General features: G+C 36.5%; 1 protein-coding gene and 1 non-coding gene across 7 annotated transcripts in view; one reads left to right on the top strand and one right to left on the bottom strand.

Annotated features, from left to right (window-relative positions):
- XIAP (X-linked inhibitor of apoptosis) overlaps positions 1–21,839 on the top strand; it is a 39,733-nt gene extending 17,894 nt beyond the window's left edge. For 3 of the 6 annotated variants that reach the window (XM_086388167.1, XM_086388168.1, XM_086388170.1), the window contains 6 exons: positions 2,401–3,309; positions 4,750–4,849; positions 5,977–6,055; positions 6,722–6,764; positions 9,688–9,888; positions 17,143–21,839. In XM_086388167.1, the coding sequence (XP_086244293.1) occupies positions 2,401–3,309; positions 4,750–4,849; positions 5,977–6,055; positions 6,722–6,764; positions 9,688–9,888; positions 17,143–17,336 (1,526 nt within the window). In that variant the 3' untranslated portion in view covers positions 17,337–21,839. Of the gene's footprint in view, positions 1–1,693; positions 1,893–2,400; positions 3,310–4,749; positions 4,850–5,976; positions 6,056–6,721; positions 6,765–9,687; positions 9,889–17,142 lie in introns of all 6 variants that reach the window. The other 3 variants (XM_086388171.1, XM_086388172.1, XM_086388169.1) reach the window with 2 other exon arrangements.
- On the bottom strand, positions 19,199–19,332 carry LOC147341484 (small nucleolar RNA SNORA43). The gene has a single exon (XR_015160003.1). It is a non-coding gene; the product is annotated as a small nucleolar RNA SNORA43 (small nucleolar RNA).
- Positions 21,840–22,496: the final 657 nt, after the last annotated feature.

Genomic DNA, 22,496 nt, shown 5'->3' with positions numbered 1-22,496 from the left:
AGCATGGAAATAACCCCTGGGAAGATAAGGTCTCCACTTGAAAGCTTCAAATAGAAATTCTCCTGCTGGTGTTGAATGATGGAGCTTTATCTAATAGTATCTGAAATAGGATGACTACTTGAACCACACAAAATACTCACCATTATGAAATGAAAATAGATCATTGGTTTTACATTTCTGTCTGTTTTGACTGACCTGAGAAACAAAACTTACTACCTCAGAGAAGATAACTTTCATATGTCTGAGATTATATTCAGCATTAATTCTTCAGGATAATTATAGACTTAGAAATGCTTAATCCTGTCTCCTGGTCCATGCCAAAGTCCCTTCCAGTGATGAGAGGAACTCAAAATCTACAAGGCAACCCAATCCATTTTATACTGATATTGATTGTTGTAACTATTCATCCATCCCTGTACTGGGTTAAAATGTACTGACTGTAATACATATTAATTAATTCTAATTCTGCCCTCAAGGTAAATAGAATTTGGATCCCTTTTCTACATGACAGCCTTTTAGATCTCTCAAGGTAGTTATTCTGTCCTCTCCACTGCTCTCCCTACAATTTTCTTTTCCCTTTGAGATAAATACTTGACTCTTCCAACTATTCCTCATAGGATACCACTTTCATCATCTTGATTGATCTCTATGGACATTGTACTTTGTTAATATCCCTTCTAAAATGTTCAGAACTAAAAATAATACTCAGAATGTAGCTGAATTGAATCTGAATGTTGCACATCTGGACATGAATGCAGACTGAAGTTGTTTCGAGTTTTTTAGCTGCCATGTGATGTTGGCTCTTGATGAATTTGTAATTAACTAAAATCCCAAGATTTTAATCTGGAGATTTGCCTTCACATGACTTCTTTCCAAATGAGGATTCCATCTTCCTTTAGGTGTACAACAGATTTTTAAAGTCAGAATGTAAGGCTTTACACATATCCCAATTTTATCTCATTAGCTTGTCAGCTTCCCTTGGTGTCTTTGAATTTTGATTTTTATCGTCAAGCTTATGCTGATTTAAGAGTCTTAAAGCTATCTGGGAAACAATCAAAAGTCGTGGAGACTATCTTCCAAAAATTGTTGTATGCATATATATCTCAGCTCTTGAGGTGTATATGAATTAATATAGTATCTTCCAGACCCAGGGGTCAAACCCAGGTCTCCTGCATTGCAAACAGATTCTTTACCATCTGAGCTACCAGGGAAGCCCTATATGAATTAGTACCAGTATAAATTAAGTCCAGGAGGACTGAAGTCCACTGCCAGCCTGCAAGACAGAAGCCTTGTGTTGAACATTAACTCCAAGAGAGATGAAGTTCAAAACATACTGTGCCAACATAATGCCAAAAGAGCTGTTAGTTCTTCCCAAGAAGACAGTCATTGTGACCATTCCTTTATTTTGCCTTTGACAGGCATATACAGAGCACTGTATCATGAATAAAGTGAGATTCTGAAGAACCAGGTTTGCCTGGGGCAACTCTTAATTTGTACCTCTTGTCTCAATGTAATTACTAGTAACATCATCTTTCACTTTTAAAAGAGTTCAGGTTTAGAGGATAAATTCTCTTGGCCACTCTTCTCATAACCCAACCAGTTCCTTTTAGCATTTATCTTGGTTAAATATTACAGAGCTGTAATTTGGCATCTCTAATGAGGCTGCAATTGTATTTCTTTTCCATTTGAACAGATTGTTCCTTGTCTGTGGGCAATTGATAGCAAAAGTAACTGTAATTAAGGTCTACATGTGCTTAGTATTTTTCGTGAACCACCCTCTAGAGGGCACTGTTACATACATTTGAAATGATCCAGTTCCAACAAGTGGACTGTGTTTTACCTGAAAATCATAAACACTTGATGCTCTTAAAGAACACATTGGAACCAACGTTGTGAGTAAAACTTATCTTTTGCAAAGCAGTAGAGAATTATTAAAAATTAGTTCATTAACATTCTTAGCATTTTTTTAATTGTAAAAACTGAATTTTGATGCCTTGAATATACAGTGATCCATTATAACAATTATGCATAGACTTAAGAATCTGCATATGTTATTCTTTCATGTTTTTCCTAATTAATGATTTTACATGGTTAGTAATTATAACATTCTGCATCACATAGTTTCATGTTTATATAAAATAAGCACTATAGAATGAATAGTTCTGATCTACTTGTTTAAATATTACTTTCCTTTAAAAGAGAAAACAGAAATGCTGGTTTTTACCTTATGACCTGAATCATGTGATAATATATTCATAGAATTCTAGTATTTAGAATGTTTCTTAGAGATTGTGTGATAACTTTTAAGTCATTAGTGGATAATTTGTTAGCTCCTAATATCAAAAATATATTGCCTGTGTTTCACATTTTAGATTTCCTAATGTAATGTTCTCTTTTTAGAAAAGGTGGACAAGTCCTATTTTCAAGAGAAGATGACTTTTAACAGTTTTGAAGGATCTAAAACTTGTGTACCTGCAGACATCGATAAGGATGAAGAATTTGTAGAAGAGTTTAATAGATTAAAAACTTTTGCTAATTTTCCAAGTAGTAGTCCTGTTTCAGCATCAACGCTAGCACGAGCTGGTTTTCTGTATACTGGGGAAGGAGACACTGTGCGGTGCTTTAGTTGTCATGCAGCAGTAGATAGATGGCAATATGGAGACTCAGCAATTGGAAGACACAGGAGAGTATCCCCAAATTGCAGATTTATCAATGGCTTTTATTTTGAAAACAATGCTGCACAGCCTACATATTCTGGTGTCCAAAATGGTCAGTACAAAGCTGAAAACTACTTGGGAAACAGAAATCATTTTGTTTTAGAAAGGCCATCTGAGACTCATGCACACTATCTTTTGAGAACTGGACAGGTTGTAGATTTATCAGACACCGTATACCCAAGGAACCCTGTCATGTGTAGTGAAGAAGCTAGATTAAAGTCATTTCACAACTGGCCAGACTATGCCCACTTAACCCCAAGAGAGTTAGCTCGTGCTGGACTCTACTACACAGGTATTGATGATCAAGTACAGTGCTTTTGTTGTGGTGGGAAGTTGAAAAATTGGGAACCTTGTGATCGTGCGTGGTCAGAACACAGGCGACACTTTCCTAATTGCTTCTTTGTTTTGGGCCGGAATATTAATATGCAAAGTGAATCCGCTGTCGTGAGTTCTGATAGGAATTTCCCAAATTCAACAAATGCTCCAATAAATCCAGCCATGGCAGATTACGAAGCACGGATCATTACATTTGGGACGTGGATGTACTCCGTTAACAAGGAGCAGCTTGCAAGAGCTGGATTTTATGCTTTAGGTAAACTTTATTATAAAACTAGTCTAATAAATAACTTTCCAACTGTCTCAGGGCTCCTAAAAAGTAAATAGATGCCATTTGCCCCCCATACTGGTCATATTTAGGTGTAAGCTGGCATGGTTATTTATGTTAGTAGTATTCTGTGAACCCTTTTGTTAAATCTGTAATATACCACAGGAATTTATGTGGAAAAGACTGCCATATTATGAGTAATATGTATCTTTGTGTAACTGTCTTTTGGGAAAGAATGACATGCAAAAGATGATAGATATCCCTGCTAGAAGCATAGGTCTGATAGTAATACTGACTATAATTTATTGCACACCTATATGTGCTCAGTAGATGTATTACATGCATTTTCTCTGTGCCTCACAACAACCCTGTAAGAAGAGTTAACATGAGAGAATTTACCTTGGCTGATGTTAAAATTGATACCTGCCTTTTGTACATAGACTATATACTTGAAAGCTGCCCTATATATTTGAAAGATGTCTTATTGCTTAAAATGAGCACTTTCAAATGGACTACTGTAAACATGTCAGTTGGAGAAGGAAATGGCAACCCACCCCAGTATTCATGCCTGGAAAATCCCAGGACGGAAGAGCCTGGTGGGCTACAGTTCATGGGGTCACAGAGTCAGACATGACTGAGTGAGCACAGACATATAAGTAGAGAAGGAAAGGCCATCAGTATGATGGCTTCCAGGAATATTCAGAAAAAATATACCATTATATATCTAACCCATTTACTTTAAAATTGAAGAATGCCCCAAACCAAAATATCAATTATTTCTATATTTTATTTATTCAGTATCATAAGACAGTCTTGAAAGTTTATTGTCATATAGCTATAACCTTAGAGAAATTTATCCTGTAATTTCATTATGCTCAACTTTATTGTTCTATAGTTTGAAAAAGTAAGTGTAGTATTGATGACCCCAAATGACATGTTCTTAATAAAGTAATTACAAAGTTTTCACATAAAAATTGGGAAATTTTATTTTTGTCTCCTGTAAGTAAGTGTTAGTTGCTCGGTCATGCCCCACTCTTTGCAACCCCATGGACTACAGTCCACCAGGCTCCTCTGTCCATGAGATTTTCCGGGCAAGGATACTGGAGTGGGCTGCCATTTCCTTCTCCAGGGGATCTTCCCAACCCAGGGATCGAACCCTGGTCTCCTGCACTACAGGCAGATACTTTACCGACTGAGCTACAAAGGAAGCCTCCTGTAAAATACCTCAAATTGAATCAGTAAATTTAGTGTGTGTTTCCTCCTCAAATGATCTTATCTATTACTTAGATGTGAATTCAGATATCTTATTTTAAGGTGTGAGCTTTTCATGTAGTTTATAAATGCTTAATTTTATAGTATTTAAAAGGCTATTTTTGGGTAAGGTTGTAATTGCACAAATACATGTGTTTTTACTTGTGTGTTTCTTAGGTGAAGGTGATAAAGTACAGTGTTTTCACTGTGGAGGAGGGCTAAATGATTGGAAACCCAGTGAAGACCCTTGGGAACAACATGCTAAGTGGTTTCCAGGGTAAGATATTTAAATATTCATTCAGTGACAGGCAGGTTGGCCAGTACATATGCAGCGGGAAGACTTAAACAACTTTTCACCTCAACTATTTTTACCTTCACCAATGGCTTGAAATTCACACCATGTTTATAAAAATGGGGTCACCTACTTTATATACATTAAAAAAAAAAACCAAAACACTTAAGCCTTTTCTGGTGACCAAAACATTCATCATTTATATATCATACCTGTGACATTCAGATGATGCTATTTCTAAACACCAAATTAGGAATGTATGCTTTTGTTGTTGGAAGTAGGCTCTTTAATGATGGGCATGAGAGCCCATGTTATCAAGGAGATTCCTTGAGAACCCATCACACCCTCTAGCAAATATTACTGAATCTCACTGATTCTAAGACATACAGTTGTTCACATTTTCAGCTCTGAAATCAGGACACATCTGGTGGTGGGTCATAATTTAATTGGCAATGGTGATACATAGTATAGTAGTATACATGTATACATACTATACATAGTATAATCATGCTGCTTGCAATCAGTGGCATCTTAGAATGATGACATATTCTAAGTGTCTTTCTACCATCTTGCCTCTTTAAGGCACACAGATGTGTAGTGTACAGTGATGTGAATTTTTGGCCTACAAAATAGTACAACTTAAAACTTCAGAATGATTTGGAAGTCTTAACCTTCAGATCAGATCAGATCAGTCGCTCAGTCGTGTCCGACTCTTTGCAACCCCATGAATCACAGAAACACTCTTAAAAGGAAAGGCTGAAAGCCTAAAAGATTCCTTTAAAATGTACAATTGGTTAATCTCTAAATAAAACTCGTTAAGATTAACTATTTAAGACTTGTTTTTAAATGTCAAGGTGCTAGTTTAATAACTTGTTTAAAAGCAACGTTCTCAAGTTGATATTTTTGCTCTACTAATATTAGCATATTAAGATAACAAAGGGAACATTTTTTAACATTAAAATGATAGTTGGATAGTCAATTGAGTAACATTTTATTTGGTGGCTCTCTAGAAATATCAAAAAGCAAGTTAATAGAATTAAGATGATTCTATCTTTACTTATACTTTACTAATTGATGAGCTACTAAAGTTTAACCTTCTTTTATTTGTTTAGCTGTAAATATCTGTTAGAAGAGAAGGGAGAAGAATATGTAAACAATATTCATTTAACCCATTCAATTGAGGAGTCTCTGGTAAGTCACATATTGTAGAATACACATTTTCAAATATTATGTATTTCAAATATTATGTATTACACATTTCTTGGTGTAAAATTCACAGTATAGTATTTTAAATTAATAATGTATGATGAGCCTAAATGGGAGATCTTGAAGAGTGCTTGTTTTTCTTAAGCTGAAGCAAATTTGTGAAAAGGAGATCAGGATGAACCAATTTAAGTATCACTGTAAGCAAAAATGGACTTGAAGAACTAAAACACTTAAATCCCTCAGCCTTCTGAAATTAGACTTGTATAATGTGTTTTGTACTGATAGTTTTAACTTTTCACAGACAGTATTTAAAATCTCAAAAACATACCTAAATTGATAGTGTGGCCTAGGGTGGCTAAGGCATCAGTACTTTGTGGAAAGAGCCCTGGACTAGAATGAGACACAAGAGTTGCCATTATGGCCCTGCCATGAACTGTTTAATCTCCCTGAGCCTCAGCTTCTTGTCTGTAAAGTGAGTGGATTGGAATCTTTTAACTTCGAGCTTCATCAGGCTATGCCTCTTGTGAATATTCATATATTGAATTGGAATAAAGCTAATTTATAAATTCACGATAAACATAATTTTTCAAATTGAGGTAATTGCCTTCTACCAAAAAGAATTCTAACTTACAATTCTTATTTGTATTTTAGGGGAGAACTGTTGAAAGAGCACCATTGTTAACTGAAATAATTGGTAAATATACTTTTTAAAATATTTTAATTTCATTGCCAATATTACAGCTGTTATTTATAAGGTAGAAAGGTAAGCCGATTCTTTCAAGGTATTTTTCTTTGAGATAAGATTGCTATAAACTTAAGAATTAATGAAGTGCCTATACATTTAAGTTGGATATTTATGTATTGGGAACATTCGTTCAGAGGTTGAACAGATTTTCCAAGTTCGAGAGGAACAGCTGTAAGCTGTACATTTTCATTTCTGTTAAAATCCCCCAAAAAAGAGTTAAGTGAATTTTTGTCAACAGAGTTTCTTTAGTTAGCCAAGATCATGAATCCAATGTCCTATTGATGTGCTATTATTGGATGCCTCTTTTTGCCTTCCCCAGCTACTTCATAAAGGGGTGTGGTTTGGTTTGTTTATATCCTATTCCCTTTAGAAAGGTAGAGATATTTTTTTAATCACAAAGATTATTTACTCATCATAGACATCTTTACAAACTAAAAGTGTACAAAGAAAGATGTTAAACAAGAATGATATTATTATCCAACTTTTCAGAGAGGTTAAGTGACCAGCCCACAGTTACATTACAAAGCATTAGTGGTCTTCAGAATCCTACATCACACTACAGATCTCATTCTCAACCTAGTCATCATGTTTTAAATATAATAAAGTTTAGTTTAAAATATGTCTGGTGATTCCCCATTCCCTATACTCATGTTGTTGTTGTTAATCACTAAGTTGTGTCTGACTGTTTTGCGATCCCATGGACTGTAGCCCACCAGGCTCCTCTGTCCATGGGATTCTCCAGGCAAGAATACTGGAGTGGGTTGCCATTTCCTTCAGGGGATCTTCCTGACCCAGGGATCAAATCCACATCTCCTGCATTGGCAGGCATGTTATTTACCACTGAGCCACCAGGGAAGCCCTCCCTATACTTAAAGCATCATCTATTTAGTATCTTAAAGATTAGAAGACAAGAGAATACTATATATATACATATATATGCTTTTGACTGAGACTCTTGCTCTGGTTTAGGATTAGTGTTTTTAGTCGATTTGCATTTCCCTGATATCTAAAGGTGTTGGGCATTTTTTTCATATGCTTTTGGGCCATTTGTATATCTTCTTTGGAAAAATGTTCATCTCCTTTGCCTTTTTTTTAGTTGATTACTTGATTTTTTATTATGGACTTGTAATAGTTCTTTATATATTTTAGTTCTTTATACATGTAAGTCCCATGTCAAGTATATGATTTGCAAATATTTTCTCCCATCCCATGGGTTGTCTTTTCACTTTCTTTTTAGTGTCCTTAAGAGTTTTATGCTTTTAGCTCTTACATTCAGGTCTGTGATCCATTTTGAATTAATTTTTGTATATGGTATGAGGGAGAGGTTCATCTAACCATCACCCAGATCAGGATACAGAACATGTCTACCACCCTGGAAAGCTCCTTCAGGCCCTTTCACAATCAATATTTACCCCCAAGTTATATCCTAACTTCTGTTACCATAGATTAGATTTGAACGTCTTAAAAATGTAATCATACAATATGTACTCAATTGTCTCTGGTTCATGATTATGTTGATGTTTTGCTTATCATGTCTATGTGATTGATCCATGTTGTCTGTGGAAGTAGTTCATTCTTCTTCCTTGCTATTTAGCATTTGAATATACCACAATTTACTTATCCATTCACCTGATAATGGACACTTGAGTTGTTTCCAGTTTGGGGCTGTTATAAATAACACTGCTATGAATATTCTTGTGTATGTCTTTGGCGGGTATATGTACTCATCTTTAATACTGAAGAGTGGGGAATTCCTGGAGGCCTAGTGGTTAGGACTTGGAACTTTCACTGTGCGGGGATGGGGGAGGGAGGGGGGGCATGTTCAATCCCTGGTCAGGAAACTAAGATCCCTCAAGCTGCACAGCTTGGAAAAGAAAAAAGGGGAAAAAAAATACCCAAGAGTGTAAGTGATGAGTCGAGGATAGAAGTCTCTTTTAGCACATCACTACACAATCTGGTAAGATTAGTATTCGTCAGGCTAACAAAAGAATAAGAGCTTTGCCCAGAGGAGAGTGAACAAAGGCATGAAGTCAAAGCAGAGAGACTGTCTCCTCCTGGAACTAGAAGTAGTTCCTTTGATTTACACCTAGAAATTGGAAGGCTGAGAGCTCTAGTAAGCTCTTCCCAGGTGGCTCAATTGGTAAAGAATCCACCTGCCAATGCAGGAGATCTCGCAGGTTGGATCCCTGGGTCAGGAAGGTCCCCTGGAGAAGGGCATGGCAACCCACTCCAGTATTCTTGCCTGAGAAATTCCATAGACAGAAGAGCCTGGCAGGCTGCAGCCCATGGAGTCACAAAAAGTAGACACGACTTAGCGACTAAACACCACCACCACTACCACTACCACAATCTGTAGTCCTACCTCAAGTGTCATTAAAGTGAGTTTCTATTAGGTTTCTTGCCTTATCTAGTCCACCCCACTCAACTGCAGAAACTAAGTCTGAGAGATAGGAAACTGATACATTGAAGGTCACAGACTGGAACTTCTATTTCCCATGACTTTTTCAAAATAATTGTGGTGATTTGGTAAAGATGTCCACAGTTTCAGAATTTTTGAAGCACTTAACCCTTTTTGTACCTGTTTTACCTTATCTTGTACTATTTGTTATAGTCTTTAAAGCACCTAATCTCAATTCCTAATAGTACAAATACATACTCATTGTACTTTCAACTATTTTAAGATTCTGGAAGTGATTCTTCAGTGCCTAAATATTTCTAAATCCTCTTCCCAAAGCAGCTTTGGTTTGCTGGTTTGGTTTTGATTTTTTGCTTGTTGCTTAAATTTTTCTTTTTAATGATACTCTGCTATTGGGTTGTGTTAATGAAAATAATTAAAGTCTGTGATTTTTTTCCTCACCAATTTTCATTTCAGATGATACAATATTCCAAAATCCTATGGTACAAGAAGCTATACGAATGGGATTCAGTTTCAAGGACATTAAGAAAACAATGGAGGGGAAAATTCAGACATCTGGGAGCAACTATAAATCACTTGAGGTTCTGGTTGCAGATCTAGTGAATGCTCAGAAAGATAATACACAAGATGAATCAAGTCAGACTTCATTACAGAAAGGTATGCATGCCTGTGTTTTAAAAGCAAGATACACCTAGTATTTCATTATGGATAGTATCTTATATGACTATGTGGCCCATGCATTTTCCTCCTCTCATACTTCCCTTCGGATAAATGTTTTTTTAAACTTTTTATTATGAAAGATGTCAAACATACTCAAAAGTGGAGAGAACAGTACAATGAACCCTCAGATATCCATCAGCCAGCTTCAATAATTGTCAACACTTTTTCAATCTCCCTTTCTTCCCCCAACTTTGATTTTTGCTGTAGTTTTTCAGAGTAAATCCCAGACATCCTGTATACCACTTGCCTATAAATACTTCAATAACTATGTAGGGACTTTTTTTTTAACATGACCTTAATACTGTGTGTTAATCTATTCAGACTGTTATAATAGTACCGTAGACTGGGTGGCTTAGACAGCAGACATTTGTTTTTCATACTTCCGGAGGCTGGGAAGTCCAAGGTTCAGGCAGATTTGGTTCCTGGTGAAGTCTCTCTTCCAGGCTGGGAGATGGCTGCCTTCTCTATGTCCTCTCTTGGCCAAGAGAGATAGCATTCTGCTTTCTAGTCCTCTTATAAGAACATTGATCCCATCATGGAGTCCCATCATCATGACCCCATGTAAACCAAATCACCTTTTGAAGGCCCCACCTCTAAGCACCATCACATAGGGTGTGAGGGCTTCAACATGAGTTTTGGAGAGAAAGACATTTAGCCCATAATATACTATTGTCACACTTAACAGAATTAACAGTAATTCTATAATATCATCTGAAATTCAGTTGATTTTAATTTTCCTCATCATCTTAAAATGTTTTTACAGTTGATGTGTTCTGATCAGGATCCAAGTAAGATCTACTGATCTATTAATTTTAAAAACTGTAAGTTTATACTCTATTTTAGGTAAAGAACAACAAAGGCTAACTTTTATCATTGTGTGTAGACTCTAAGTTTTTCAGTTGAAACTGCTTGGATTTAGAGTATTTTGCAACTTTCCACATGATATAAATATGTAAAAGGGTCATATTGCTAAATAGAGCTTGAATTAAATGCATTTTAATACTGTGATTCATATACAAAGTGTATTGAATAATGTAGAAGAGAAGTATATAATCATTCTCTAAGCTTTTGACCACCTCTACCAAAAGATGAGAATTCTCTAAGTACTAATGAACTTAAAAGTTAACTTATTTTGTTTTTTACATTCAAGAGCCTTTTGATCTTTAAGTTATTTCAGATGCTTTTGAAACATTATTCAGATAATCAAATGTCTTAAAGCAGTATAACATTGATGAGTTTTATATTACTCTAGTTGGTGTAGAAGATTCAGCAGAAAGCAGACTACTTTTTTCCTTAAAGATACATTTATTTAAAACCTATAATAGCTCCTCTTGTCTTGGTGATGGTGAAACAAATCATTTGCTTTGTGATACAAGTGACTATGTCATTTTTCCCTGCATCTTCACCACAACTCAAACTTAATTAAGTTTGACAGTAAGGTGTTAGTTTTTATACCTGAAGGTGTTTACAGCAGAAAGATTTAGTGGGTTGCAGTAGGAAGAGAACAAAGGACAGAGTGCACTGGGGGATGTCTCTATTCAACAGGAGTTTGTGGGAGGTTCTCATCATTACCGAGATTACAAGTCGGGGTCGTGTGGGAAAAAGGGCCTAAGTTAATGCCAGTTCTCAAGGGCACACGTTAGAATTCATCAGTTGATGTCTCCTTAGTCTCACAAAATTGAGAGGCAGGTAATTGATACAGGCAAGCTTTTCATGAGGGGGCTGCTGTCTATTTCTCCTCCCAAAGCTGATGAGGAAACACCAGCTCTAAGAATCTTTTAATTCTGTACAAAATAGAGGGTGGGCCTAATTGAAGTAAAAGCAAATAAAATTTATTAGAGAAAATATAATGTTATTGTTACTCACTAAGAAATCCTAGATTCAATACTAGCTTTTATACCATTGTCTCTGTAACAGAGAATACCCCAGTCTTCTAAAGATAGTACCAAATTAGTATCTTTTTCCCTTTCTTTTTAAAAATGACATTGTATGATATAAAGCCCTTTACTTCATGTGTGTGGTAAGATACTTATTTTAATCCTTATATATATATGATAGAAAGTAATGTAAAAATCAAATAACCCGTGCACATTTCTTATCAGTCTGTCTTTCCACATAGATCTGCTCTGATTGGAACATGAATAACATCAGTTTATTCTAGAAGTGGTTTATAATAATGCGGTAAAAATATTAGCAGATACCATGAAAAATTATCTAGCTATTGCCTTTATTGCTATGTGCCAGGTACCTCCCAACCTAGAAGAGGGCATTGTGGCAAGTAGAAGGGGAAAGGTGGCTCAGGAAAGGATGTAGAACCCAGTGGTTACTCTTTAGGCTAGAGTGAAGTAAAAAACTCAGTCTGGAAAAAAATGCCCAGAGCATCACCATCTCAAGTAAGTATATGCACTGTAATATGGAACTGTAAACAGTCAGAACCAAAAGAACCTTAAAGATCCTATAATAATTTTCATTACTTCAGAGAAAACTGAGGTGCTGATGAACTGTTACTCAAGATCACGCAGATATTTGGGAGTGAAATTCCGGTTTCCTGACTTCTGGTCCAGTGTTTGTTTTTTTTTTTTTAATTGGGAATTCTCCAGTGGTCCTATGGTTAGGACTTGACACTTAGTACCAAGGACCCAGATTCAGTCCCTGGTCCCGGAGGTAAGATTCCACAAGTCATGTGGTGTGGCCAAAAAAAAAAAGTAAATACACATAAAATTTACCCTCTGAGCCATTTTTAAGTGTATAGTTCAGTAGTTTTAAGTACATTCACATTGTTGTGCAGTCAATCTCCAGAGCTCTTTTCATCTACAAAACTGAAACTCTTTATCTATTAAACAGCTTCCATTTTCCCGTTCCCCTGGCAGCCACCATTCTGTCTCTGTAAATTTGACTACTGTAGGTATCTGATCCAGTTTCCTTTTTTATTCATTGTAGCATCACATGCAAAAGTAACATGTAAATTAATTGTTTTCCTCTTCATGATTTTTTGGGGGATTACAAAGGTACTTCTAAAAAAACACTTTGAAGGGGTAGTCCCCTCACCCCCAGGACTGGCCTGGGGAAGAGAGACTACCTGAGAGGAGGGAACCCCAAAAGAGACCTGCTGTGGACCCCAGGCAAAAGGAATGCCTGGGTACTGGGAGCTGTGAGCATGACAGGAGGAAGTGTAGCGGGACAGGCTCCAGGCACACAGGCAAAGCAGGAGAAGATTGGACAAAAAGCCACAAAGTTACTTGGGTTCCTTCTTTTCATTTGCCTTTTTCAGCTTCTGCTGCATGATCTCCGAGTCCTTCTGCTTGTGGCCCACAGCAGAAAGCTTGTAATCTCAGTGTTTTCTCTTAACCAAGTCACTCTGCTTTTCCATATTCCTCTGGCAGGCTGGCTTTCGCTGGCTGCCACAGTCTTGGTGATGGCAGGAATATACACTATTCTTTTTTGGTCAGATGCATCCATATAATATAAATCAGTTTATAATGCCATCCCTTTACTTTTGTTGTTTGCTATGCCCCGAATGCCTTTTTCCTGTTTGTATACCTCATCTCATTCCCCACTGCACCCCCAATTCCCTAAACCCACTTCGTGAACTTGTCCTTCAAGGCTCAGCTCAAAGGTCACTCTTTGAAGTTTCCCCAAAGACCCATAGCACACTTTGCAGCTTTCTCTTCTCTACTCTCTCTGTTAAAGCATTTGTAACGTTGTTTTGGAACTTTTTCTGTCCCTTCCTATCTGTTAGGCTTCTTGAGGACAGACAGTTTATCTTTCTTATCTCTATGTTCCATATTTGAGTTTTGAATTATGCCCAGGAGGTTGCCTTTTAAGAAAAAAAAGGATCAAATAATCCTTTTCTCCATGACTAGCCAAGAAAACCTTACTGAAGCAATTCTGGTATCTTTTTCCAGGTTAAAACCTTTCACTGGCTCTGGGGCCCTTGGTGTCAAGTCGAAACTCCTTCACATGGGTTACCAAATCCTTCATGATCAGGCTCCTGCTAACCTTCTATAGCCTCATGCTATAATCTCACGCTATTTCCCCTTCACATTCTCTTCCCAGAGCCCTCTTCTCCCACTGCTCTTGTCCCCCAAGGTCTAAGGCCTTCTCCCTCTTCTAGTTTACTCCTACTTATCCTTTAGGACCCAATTTAGGTATAATATTTTCTGGAAGGCCTTCCCTCTGTGTATACATGGATACACAGCCTTCCTATGTTCTTCATAACACATTGTCATTACTTTAATCATTACACTGTATTATAATTTCCTGCCTGCTTGTGTTCCTGACTTGTCTATGAATGACTAGGAGCCCAGGATCTATATATTTGTTAATCTATCTCTAATGCCTAGAACCTAGCTAAGTGTTCCATAAGCATTTGTTGAATAAAATTAAACCACTGTTTCCCAAACTTGTTTTCAAAATAGTGTTCCCCAGAATGTTAAGAGATGTCGTGAAAAAGGAGCTCTGTAGTTAAATAGGGAATGCATTTTGAATTTCTAAGAGGGCATATATGCTTTATTATTACTGCCCTCAACTTGATAGTCATGGTTCAGAAATGCCAGTGTGCTCAACCCCAGAAATATTAGATTGAGTGAATGGGGCCAAGGAATCTATTGGTTGTTTTTTTTTTTTTTAAATACCCCTAGTGATTCTCATGTGAAGCTAAATTTGGAAACCACTGCTATACAGTGATCACAAAGATTGTTAAAATATGTAATGCATTTGGAATCGTGCCTAGCACAAAGTAGAAGTGCTATATTACTTTTAACTGCTGCTATTGCTGACCCAGATAATCACGATGGTGTGATCACTGACCTAGAGCCAGACATCCTGGAATGTGAAGTCAAGTGGGCCTTAGAGAGCATCACTATGAACAAAGCTAGTGGAGGTGACAGAATTCCAGTTGAGCTATTCCAAATCCTGAAAGATGATGCTGTGAAAGTGCTGCACTCAATATGCCAGCAAATTTGGAAAACTCAGCAGTGGCCACAGGACTGGAAAAGGTCAGTTTTCATTCCAGTCCCAAATAAAGGCAATGCCAAAGAATGCTCAAACTACCGCACAATTGCACTCATCTCACACGCTAGTAAAGTAATGCTCAAAATTCTCCAAGCCAGGCTTTAGCAATATGTGAACCATGAACTTCCAGATGTTCAAGCTGGTTTTAGAAAAGGCAGAGGAACCAGAGATCAAATTGCCAACATCCGATGGATCATGGAAACAGCAAGAGAGTTCCAGAAAAGCATCTATTTTTGCTTTATTGACTATGCCAAAGCCTTTGACTGGGTGGATCACAATAAACTGTAGAAAATTCTGAAAGAGATGGAAATACCAGACCACCTGATCTGCCTCTTGAGAAATTTGTATGCAGGTCAGGAAGCAACAGTTAGAACTGGACATGGAACAACAGACTGGTTCCAAATAGGAAAAGGAGTACGTCAAGGCTGTATATCATCACCCTGCTTATTTAACTTAGATGCAGAGTACACCATGAGAAACACTGGACTGGAAGAAACACAAGCTGGAATCAAGATTGCCGGGAGAAATATCAATAACCTCAGATATGCAGATGACACCACCCTTATGGTAGAAAGTGAAGAGGATCTGAAGAGCCTCTTGATGAAAGTGAAAGAGGAGAGTGAAAAAGTTGGCTTAAAGCTCAACATTCAGAAAACGAAGATCATGGCATCTGGTCCCATCACTTCATGGGAAATAGATGGGAAACAGTGGAAATAGTGTCAGACTTTATTTTTCTGGGCTCCAAAATCACTACAGATGGTGATTGCAGCCATGAAATTAAAAGACGCTTACTCCTTGGAAGGAAAGTTATGACCAACCTAGATAGCATATTCAAAAGCAGAGACATTACTTTGCCAACAATGGTTCGTCTAGTCAAGGCTATGGTTTTTCCAGTAGTCATGTATGGATGTGAGAGTTGGACTGTGAAGAAGGCTGAGTGCTGAAGAATTGATGCTTTTGAACTGTGGTGTTGGAGAAGACTCTTGAGAGTCCCTTGGACTGCAGGGAGATCCAACCAGTCCATTCTGAAGGAGATCAGCCCTGGGATTTCTTTGGAAGGAAGATGCTAAAGCTGAAACTCCAGTACTTTGGCCACCTCATGCGAAGAGTTGACTCATTGGAAAAGACTCTGATGCTGGGAGGGATTGGGGGCAAGAGGAGAAGGGGACGACAGAGGATGACATGGCTGAATGGCATCACTGACTCGATGGACATGAGTCTCAGTGAACTCCGGGTGTTAGTGATGGACAGGGAGGCCTGGCGTGCTGTGATTCATGGGGTCGCAAAGTGTTGGACACGACTGAGCGACTGATCTGATCTGATCTGATTGCTGATGTTGTCATAGTTATATACGATTGTTAAACATATTTTTGTGCCGCATTTGTTAACATTTCTCAAAACTAAGCTTGACAAAGGCTGAATTAAACAAGAACTTCAGTGCCACCTGTATATTGATGACGCCCAGGTTTCTATCTTTAGCCCTGATTTCTTCTGACCTTAAGACTTAACGCTCCGATCGCCTACTGGACATTTTTATATGGATGCCCTGCAAACACCTCAGAAATATCTTAAAAATCCCAAACCTGTACCTCCATTTTTATTTCCTATTGGCACTACCATCCCCTTGTCAGCCATGCTAGAAATCTTGAAATCAACTTTATTTCCTCTTTCTTCCTCATCCTTCACATCCAATCACTAAATCCTACTTGTCCCACTTCATAAGTGGCCCTCCACTTCCATCTCTTAATTTCTGGAATAAGCCGTGCCCTTTCGATATGCTGCTACTTTTACCTAACCCTTGCTTCTCTGCTTAGCAGATTTCTGTTTTTAAATGTCACTCTTCCACCTCCCCACTTCCCCACCCAACAGCCACCAACCGGTGGAACTTTCCCCACCTAACCTGAACAAAAGAACTTGTTCTGTTACCTTGTCCCAGAGCACTTTGTAACTTTATTACAGAACTTATCACTTTGTACTTTGTGCTTGCTTCTGTAGCCTCAGCTCACGTCCTTCTCTCCCACTAGGCTGTGAACTGCTTAAGAGTAGATGCCATGTGTGAGTTATCCCATCTCCTGACACTTGATCAGCGTCCGGCACATAGTAGGGGTTCACACTGTTTCAGTGAATTTAACCAACTCAGAAAGTCTAAAATTAACACGTTTTTTTCTCTTTGTACAGACATTAGTACTGAAGAGCAGCTAAGGCTCCTACAAGAGGAGAAGCTTTGCAAAATCTGTATGGATAGAAATATTGCTGTCGTCTTTATTCCTTGTGGACATCTGGTCACTTGTAAACAGTGTGCTGAAGCAGTTGACAAGTGTCCCATGTGCTACACAGCCATTACTTTGAGGCAAAAAATTTTCATGTCGTAATCTAACTACAGTAGGCGTCTTATGTTCTTATTACCCTGATTGAATGTGTGATGTGAACCAACTTGAAGAAATCAGCATTGAATTCCATTAGCATTTGCTGCCAAGTAGGAAGAAAGTGTAAACTGCAATGTTATAGTTGGCAGTCTAAAATTTGAATTTCTGGATTTTTCAGGATGTTAACTGTATTAGCTGTTCTGTTTTTCTCCCACTGTTATTTAATTGAAACCCTAGACTAAGAAGCATCATATTGTAACTGATCACAATGTGTGTTTTATAGTACACTGACTTAGTTTTCTAAATGTAAGTGAATTAATCAGTTGAATTTTTCATTCATTTTGGATAGGCTTAACAAATAGAGCATTCTGTATGAATGGAGATTAGAGTTAATCTTCCCAATCACATAATTTGTTTTGTGTGAAAAAGGAATGAACTGTTTCACACTGATGGAAAGATGGAAATGATTTTTAGATGTTTGTGTTTTAGGATTTTGTCCATTTTCTTTTAAATTATACACATTTACTTGGGTGGATGATTTTTTTTTAATGATTTTGCCATTGTTAAAAGGGTATTTAATGATTGACTACCTTTTAGCCTACATGTACTGACATAAAAAGACATGAGAGGTATATTAAGTGTAAAATCAAATGGCAAAACACTATGTGTAGAATGAGCCAAGTGAAAGTGTGTGTATTTTATATACATATAGAACAGAAGATTGGAAAGATAGGCACCAAACTGTTAAATGTGGTTTCTCTTGAAAGGGGGTGGGGGGATGGGTCCCAGAGGGGCTTTATAAGGGCCTTTCACTTTCTACTTTTTTCATTTTGTTCTGTTTGAATTTTTTATAAGTATTATTACTTTTGTAATCAAAATTTTTAGAAAGTATTTTGCTGATTTAAAGGCTTAGGCATGTTCAAACGCCTGCAAAACTACTTATTGCTCAGCTTTAGTTTTCCTAATCCAAGAAGGCAGGGCAGTTAACCTTTTTGGTGCCAATGTGAAATTTAAATGTTTATATGTTTTTCCTGCTTCGTGGATAAAAAATATTTCTGAGTGGTAGTTTTCTGACAGGTAGACCATGTCTTCTCTTGTTTAAAAATAAATATTCCTGATTTTGTAAAATGAAATATAAAATATGTCTCAGATCTTCCAATTAATTAGTAAGGATTCATCTTTAATCCTTGCTAGTTTAAGCCTGCCTAAGTCACTTTACTAAAAGATCTTTGTTAACCCAGTATTTTAAACATCTGTCAGCTTATGTAGGTAAAAGTAGAAGCATGTTTGTACACTGCTCGTAGTTATAGTAACAGCTTTCCATGTTGAGATTCTCATATCTTGTATCTTAAAGTTTCATGTGAATTTTTACCGTTAGGATGCTTAAGATGTATATAGGATAAAATGTCAAGTCTTCACCTAAGTTTTTTGTTTTCTTGTCTAGTAATAATAGCAGATACTTCTGGAATGTTCTCCCAAGATCCTTAAAAACTTCTTGGAAATTATAAAATACTGACAAGAAAAGAAGAATAGTTTTTTGAATATTAAAGAGAAAATAAAGCTTGAGTAAGAATCAATATAGGTTAAAAAGATAAAAGTCTAAAAATGCTTCATAGAACACCCAGGCAAAGATCCTCACAACAACCTGTTGTAGAGGTGAGTGAGGCATTTTACTGTAGAGAAAAGGTTGAGAGTAAAACTGTCAGAAGTTATATTTTTGTTGTATTTTCTAAGAGAAAGAGTATTGTTATGTTCTCTTAACCTCTGTTAATTACTACTTTGATATTCATTTAAAGCATTGCAAATTTAAATGAGAATCTTTATTTTTTTAATTAAAAAAAAATTTTTTTTATTTTTATTTTTTCCACTGATGTCTGGCTACAAACCATTCTTAGTGCCCACGGTTCTGAGCACTGAGCGTAGAAATAGCCGCTTCCTCTCTGCCCCAACGGCACGGGCGCAGCAGGGCAGCCACACCCGTGGTGCGGGCAAGTCCGGCATCTGCAGGGCAGTAAGAATCTTTAAAGTCAAATAATGACCACCCTGTTTTTGTTGTACTATGTAAATCCTCAGTTCTTTACTTTTGCACTTTCTTCCATTTAGATTTAGTTATATATTCATTAAAAGTTAAATTTTATATGTATAATCTAAGCTTTAAATTTAAACTTAAATTACAAGGGGAGAAAAGTGTTAAAGGTTTAAAAATGTGTTTTCCAGGACACGTCAGCTCCAAGTCAGGTAGTTGGTTCAATCTAGTTGTTGTCCAAGGACTGAATTGTTTTAACATAAGGTTTTCCAGTTCTGGGAGCCTCAGTTCTTTAAAACTCTTTTAAAATTTGTATGTTTAGATTTAAGCAAGACCTTTTTACTCCCCATCAGTTGTAAGATTTAATGCATGAAGCTGATGTGGCTAACAAGTTTATTTTAAGAATTGTTTAGAAATGCTGTTGCTTCAGGTTCTTAAATCACTCAATGCTCCAACTTCTAATCAAATTTTTAAAGACTTACCAATGTTTGCCTGTGTTTGCACTATAAAAAGCACTGGATCCTTCCCATCTATTTGTGCAAAGAATGATCACTTGCAAGGTCAAAAATATAGCCAGATCCAAATCTCTGCCTCCCCCTTCCCAAAATAGTTCTCAGTATCTCCATGTAGACTTCCTTTTCTGTATAAAGTTCACTCTAAGATTTCAAAGGCACCGCCTGTTTTACTACATTTTAGTCATGTGAAGAGTCAAGTTGTTTTGTAATAAATAATTGTCTTTATTCATAATAATCTGGTGTGCTAATCAAAAGCCTTGTCTTAATTTTTGAGAAATGAGTTTAGTGTTTATAAAGTAAATTCCAGTTTGTTAAGTAATGGCTTTGTATTACCTTTCCTGCTAGATTTTTGTTTATTTTCCCTTGGGTTAGGGGCTAAGATGGAGTAGAATGGGGGTAGTGAATGTATGTGATGTGATTTGCCCTTGTGTATTACAATCCTTTGTTGTTTTATCACTTAAATGTTGGTAGTTTTCTTCCTGGTTTTCATTTTAGTGGATAAAATTGGTATTTTGAACTCTGAATGGAGACTACCACCACAGCATTAGTTCCACATATTGAACCCTTTAGACTGAAATGATTGTTTTATTTCCTGATTACCCAGTTGGTTGAATATGGGGGAAAAGGGGTGGAGGGGTTGGAGAAATAGGATAGGTTGCATATCATTTCTATTAGAGAAAGAAGAAAATGGGACTGAATATTTGACAGATACGGTTTTTAGCCACATCTGGCTTAGAAAAGAAGAAGTAACCATTTCTTCATCTGTGAAATGCAAATAGTACCTGTCTTAAAAAATTATAAGAGTTGAGGAGACCGTATGTGTAAAATACTTGTTATAAATGTTAATTCCCTTCCTAACACTTTTTTACCTTCCATGGATTTGCCTTGACTCTGGAAATTAGGGCTAAAACTTAGATAATAACTCTTTCACTGACTCTTAATTCATCTTTTTTGTTTGTCATAGTTAAGATGCAAATTGCAGTACACAAGTAGGTCAAATCCTTAAAAATATTTAAATTCCTTTTTTAAAAACTTGAAACAATATTCTTACCAAAGTTAGTTGAGTTTTTCTAATAGAAACAATTGGCTTAGTCCCACTTTTATAGTCAGTTTCAGTTTGACTTATAAACTTAGCACAACGTGAATTTCACTTGCAGCACAACAGAATCATAGGATGTCAGAGCTAGAAGTGACCTTAGAGAGTATCTAATTCATTCCCCTTGTTTTAAGATGAACCATCTGAGGCTCAATGGTGAAATGATGTGTTCAAAGCTATATAACTAATCAGTGATAGCCCAGGCTGGGACATAGTTTGATGGTGAAAAACTTCAAGCTACCTCTCCAGGGAGGTCTCAAATGTTTATTTTTTCAACTATTCTTTATTCTATACCATAACATTCACTACATATTAAATGACACTTTAATACAGTAGGACAATCTTAAATACATATGGCTTCAAATTGTACAATATTGCATTAATGTTTCGGGGGTAAGATTCTTATTTGAAGTCTAAAGTTTGCAGAAATGCATATAGATTTTTTTTCATTTACTACATTCTTCTTGTGTAGCATTAATTGTGTATCATTTAAAATTACTATGTAAGTATATTTTGTCATTCTGTCTATACTTAGCAACAAATTTGCATTTTTATTTGATGTAATAATTGCTTTAATGTAATTTTTGTTAGAAGATTTTGCATTACCTTTATACTTTATATCTAACCTGACAGAATGACTGATTCTTATGTCATTGTAATAGTGTTGTAAATAATCACGTGAAATGTGTGAGATAGAGTACTATATTTGTAAATATAATTTTATGGCTGTTTTCATTTAGTAGAAACTTTTCCATCAGTATGGAAAACTAAGAAAATTGCTTTCTACTGTATAATCTGGCAGTTATCATAGATTAAAGCTTATTTTTCTGTGAATAAAAACTTATCCAATAAAGCACTATTCTTTAAAATGATATCTTATTACTTTGTATTTGTTTCACTTCCTCAGAAAAAAATAAAATAGCTCTCTTAAAAATATTAATACTAAAATGCAACTTCCCAAATATATCCTATGCCATTATTGCACCAGACATTAAGGTATATATCAAGTCATGTGATATTAAGAAAAAAAAGACATCTGCTTTCACATTAGTTTATAGAATTCTATAAGTACATGAAAAGTTTATTTTTAGTTTTGTGTAAAAATATGAAACTCCCTCTCCACAAAGATTGGCCTGGTTGACTCAAGAGATAACTATAGTCACCTTAACAAGGCTTGAATAAGCAAGAGACCTAAAAAGCCACTGCCCCTTTGAGGCAGGCAGCAGAGAAGGATTTTGTGAGTCTACAGAAGCAGCTGCCCAGAGTTTCAGAAACTGCAAGCAAATCTGGTGGGATAAAAAGTAAGGGAATTGCAATTATCCTTCAATAAAAAATAATTAGAAAAAAAGTGAGGAAATAAAGGCTTCTCAAAGGGAGAGGGAAATTTAGAAAAGGGCATTTCAAGTGCTATTTCCCCTACCCCTGAGTTGTATTTCAGGCCTAGTCTGAGACATTACTTTGCCAACAAAGGTCCGTCTAGTCAAGGCTATGGTTTTTCCAGTAATCATGTATGGATGTGAGAGTTGGAC

This window comes from Bos grunniens, chromosome X (genome assembly GCF_055505025.1).
Source record: "Bos grunniens cultivar Pamir isolate PY7600 chromosome X, Bosgru_T2T1.0, whole genome shotgun sequence".
NCBI lineage: Eukaryota > Metazoa > Chordata > Mammalia > Artiodactyla > Bovidae > Bos > Bos grunniens.
This window is presented reverse-complemented; position numbering and strand designations above follow the sequence as displayed.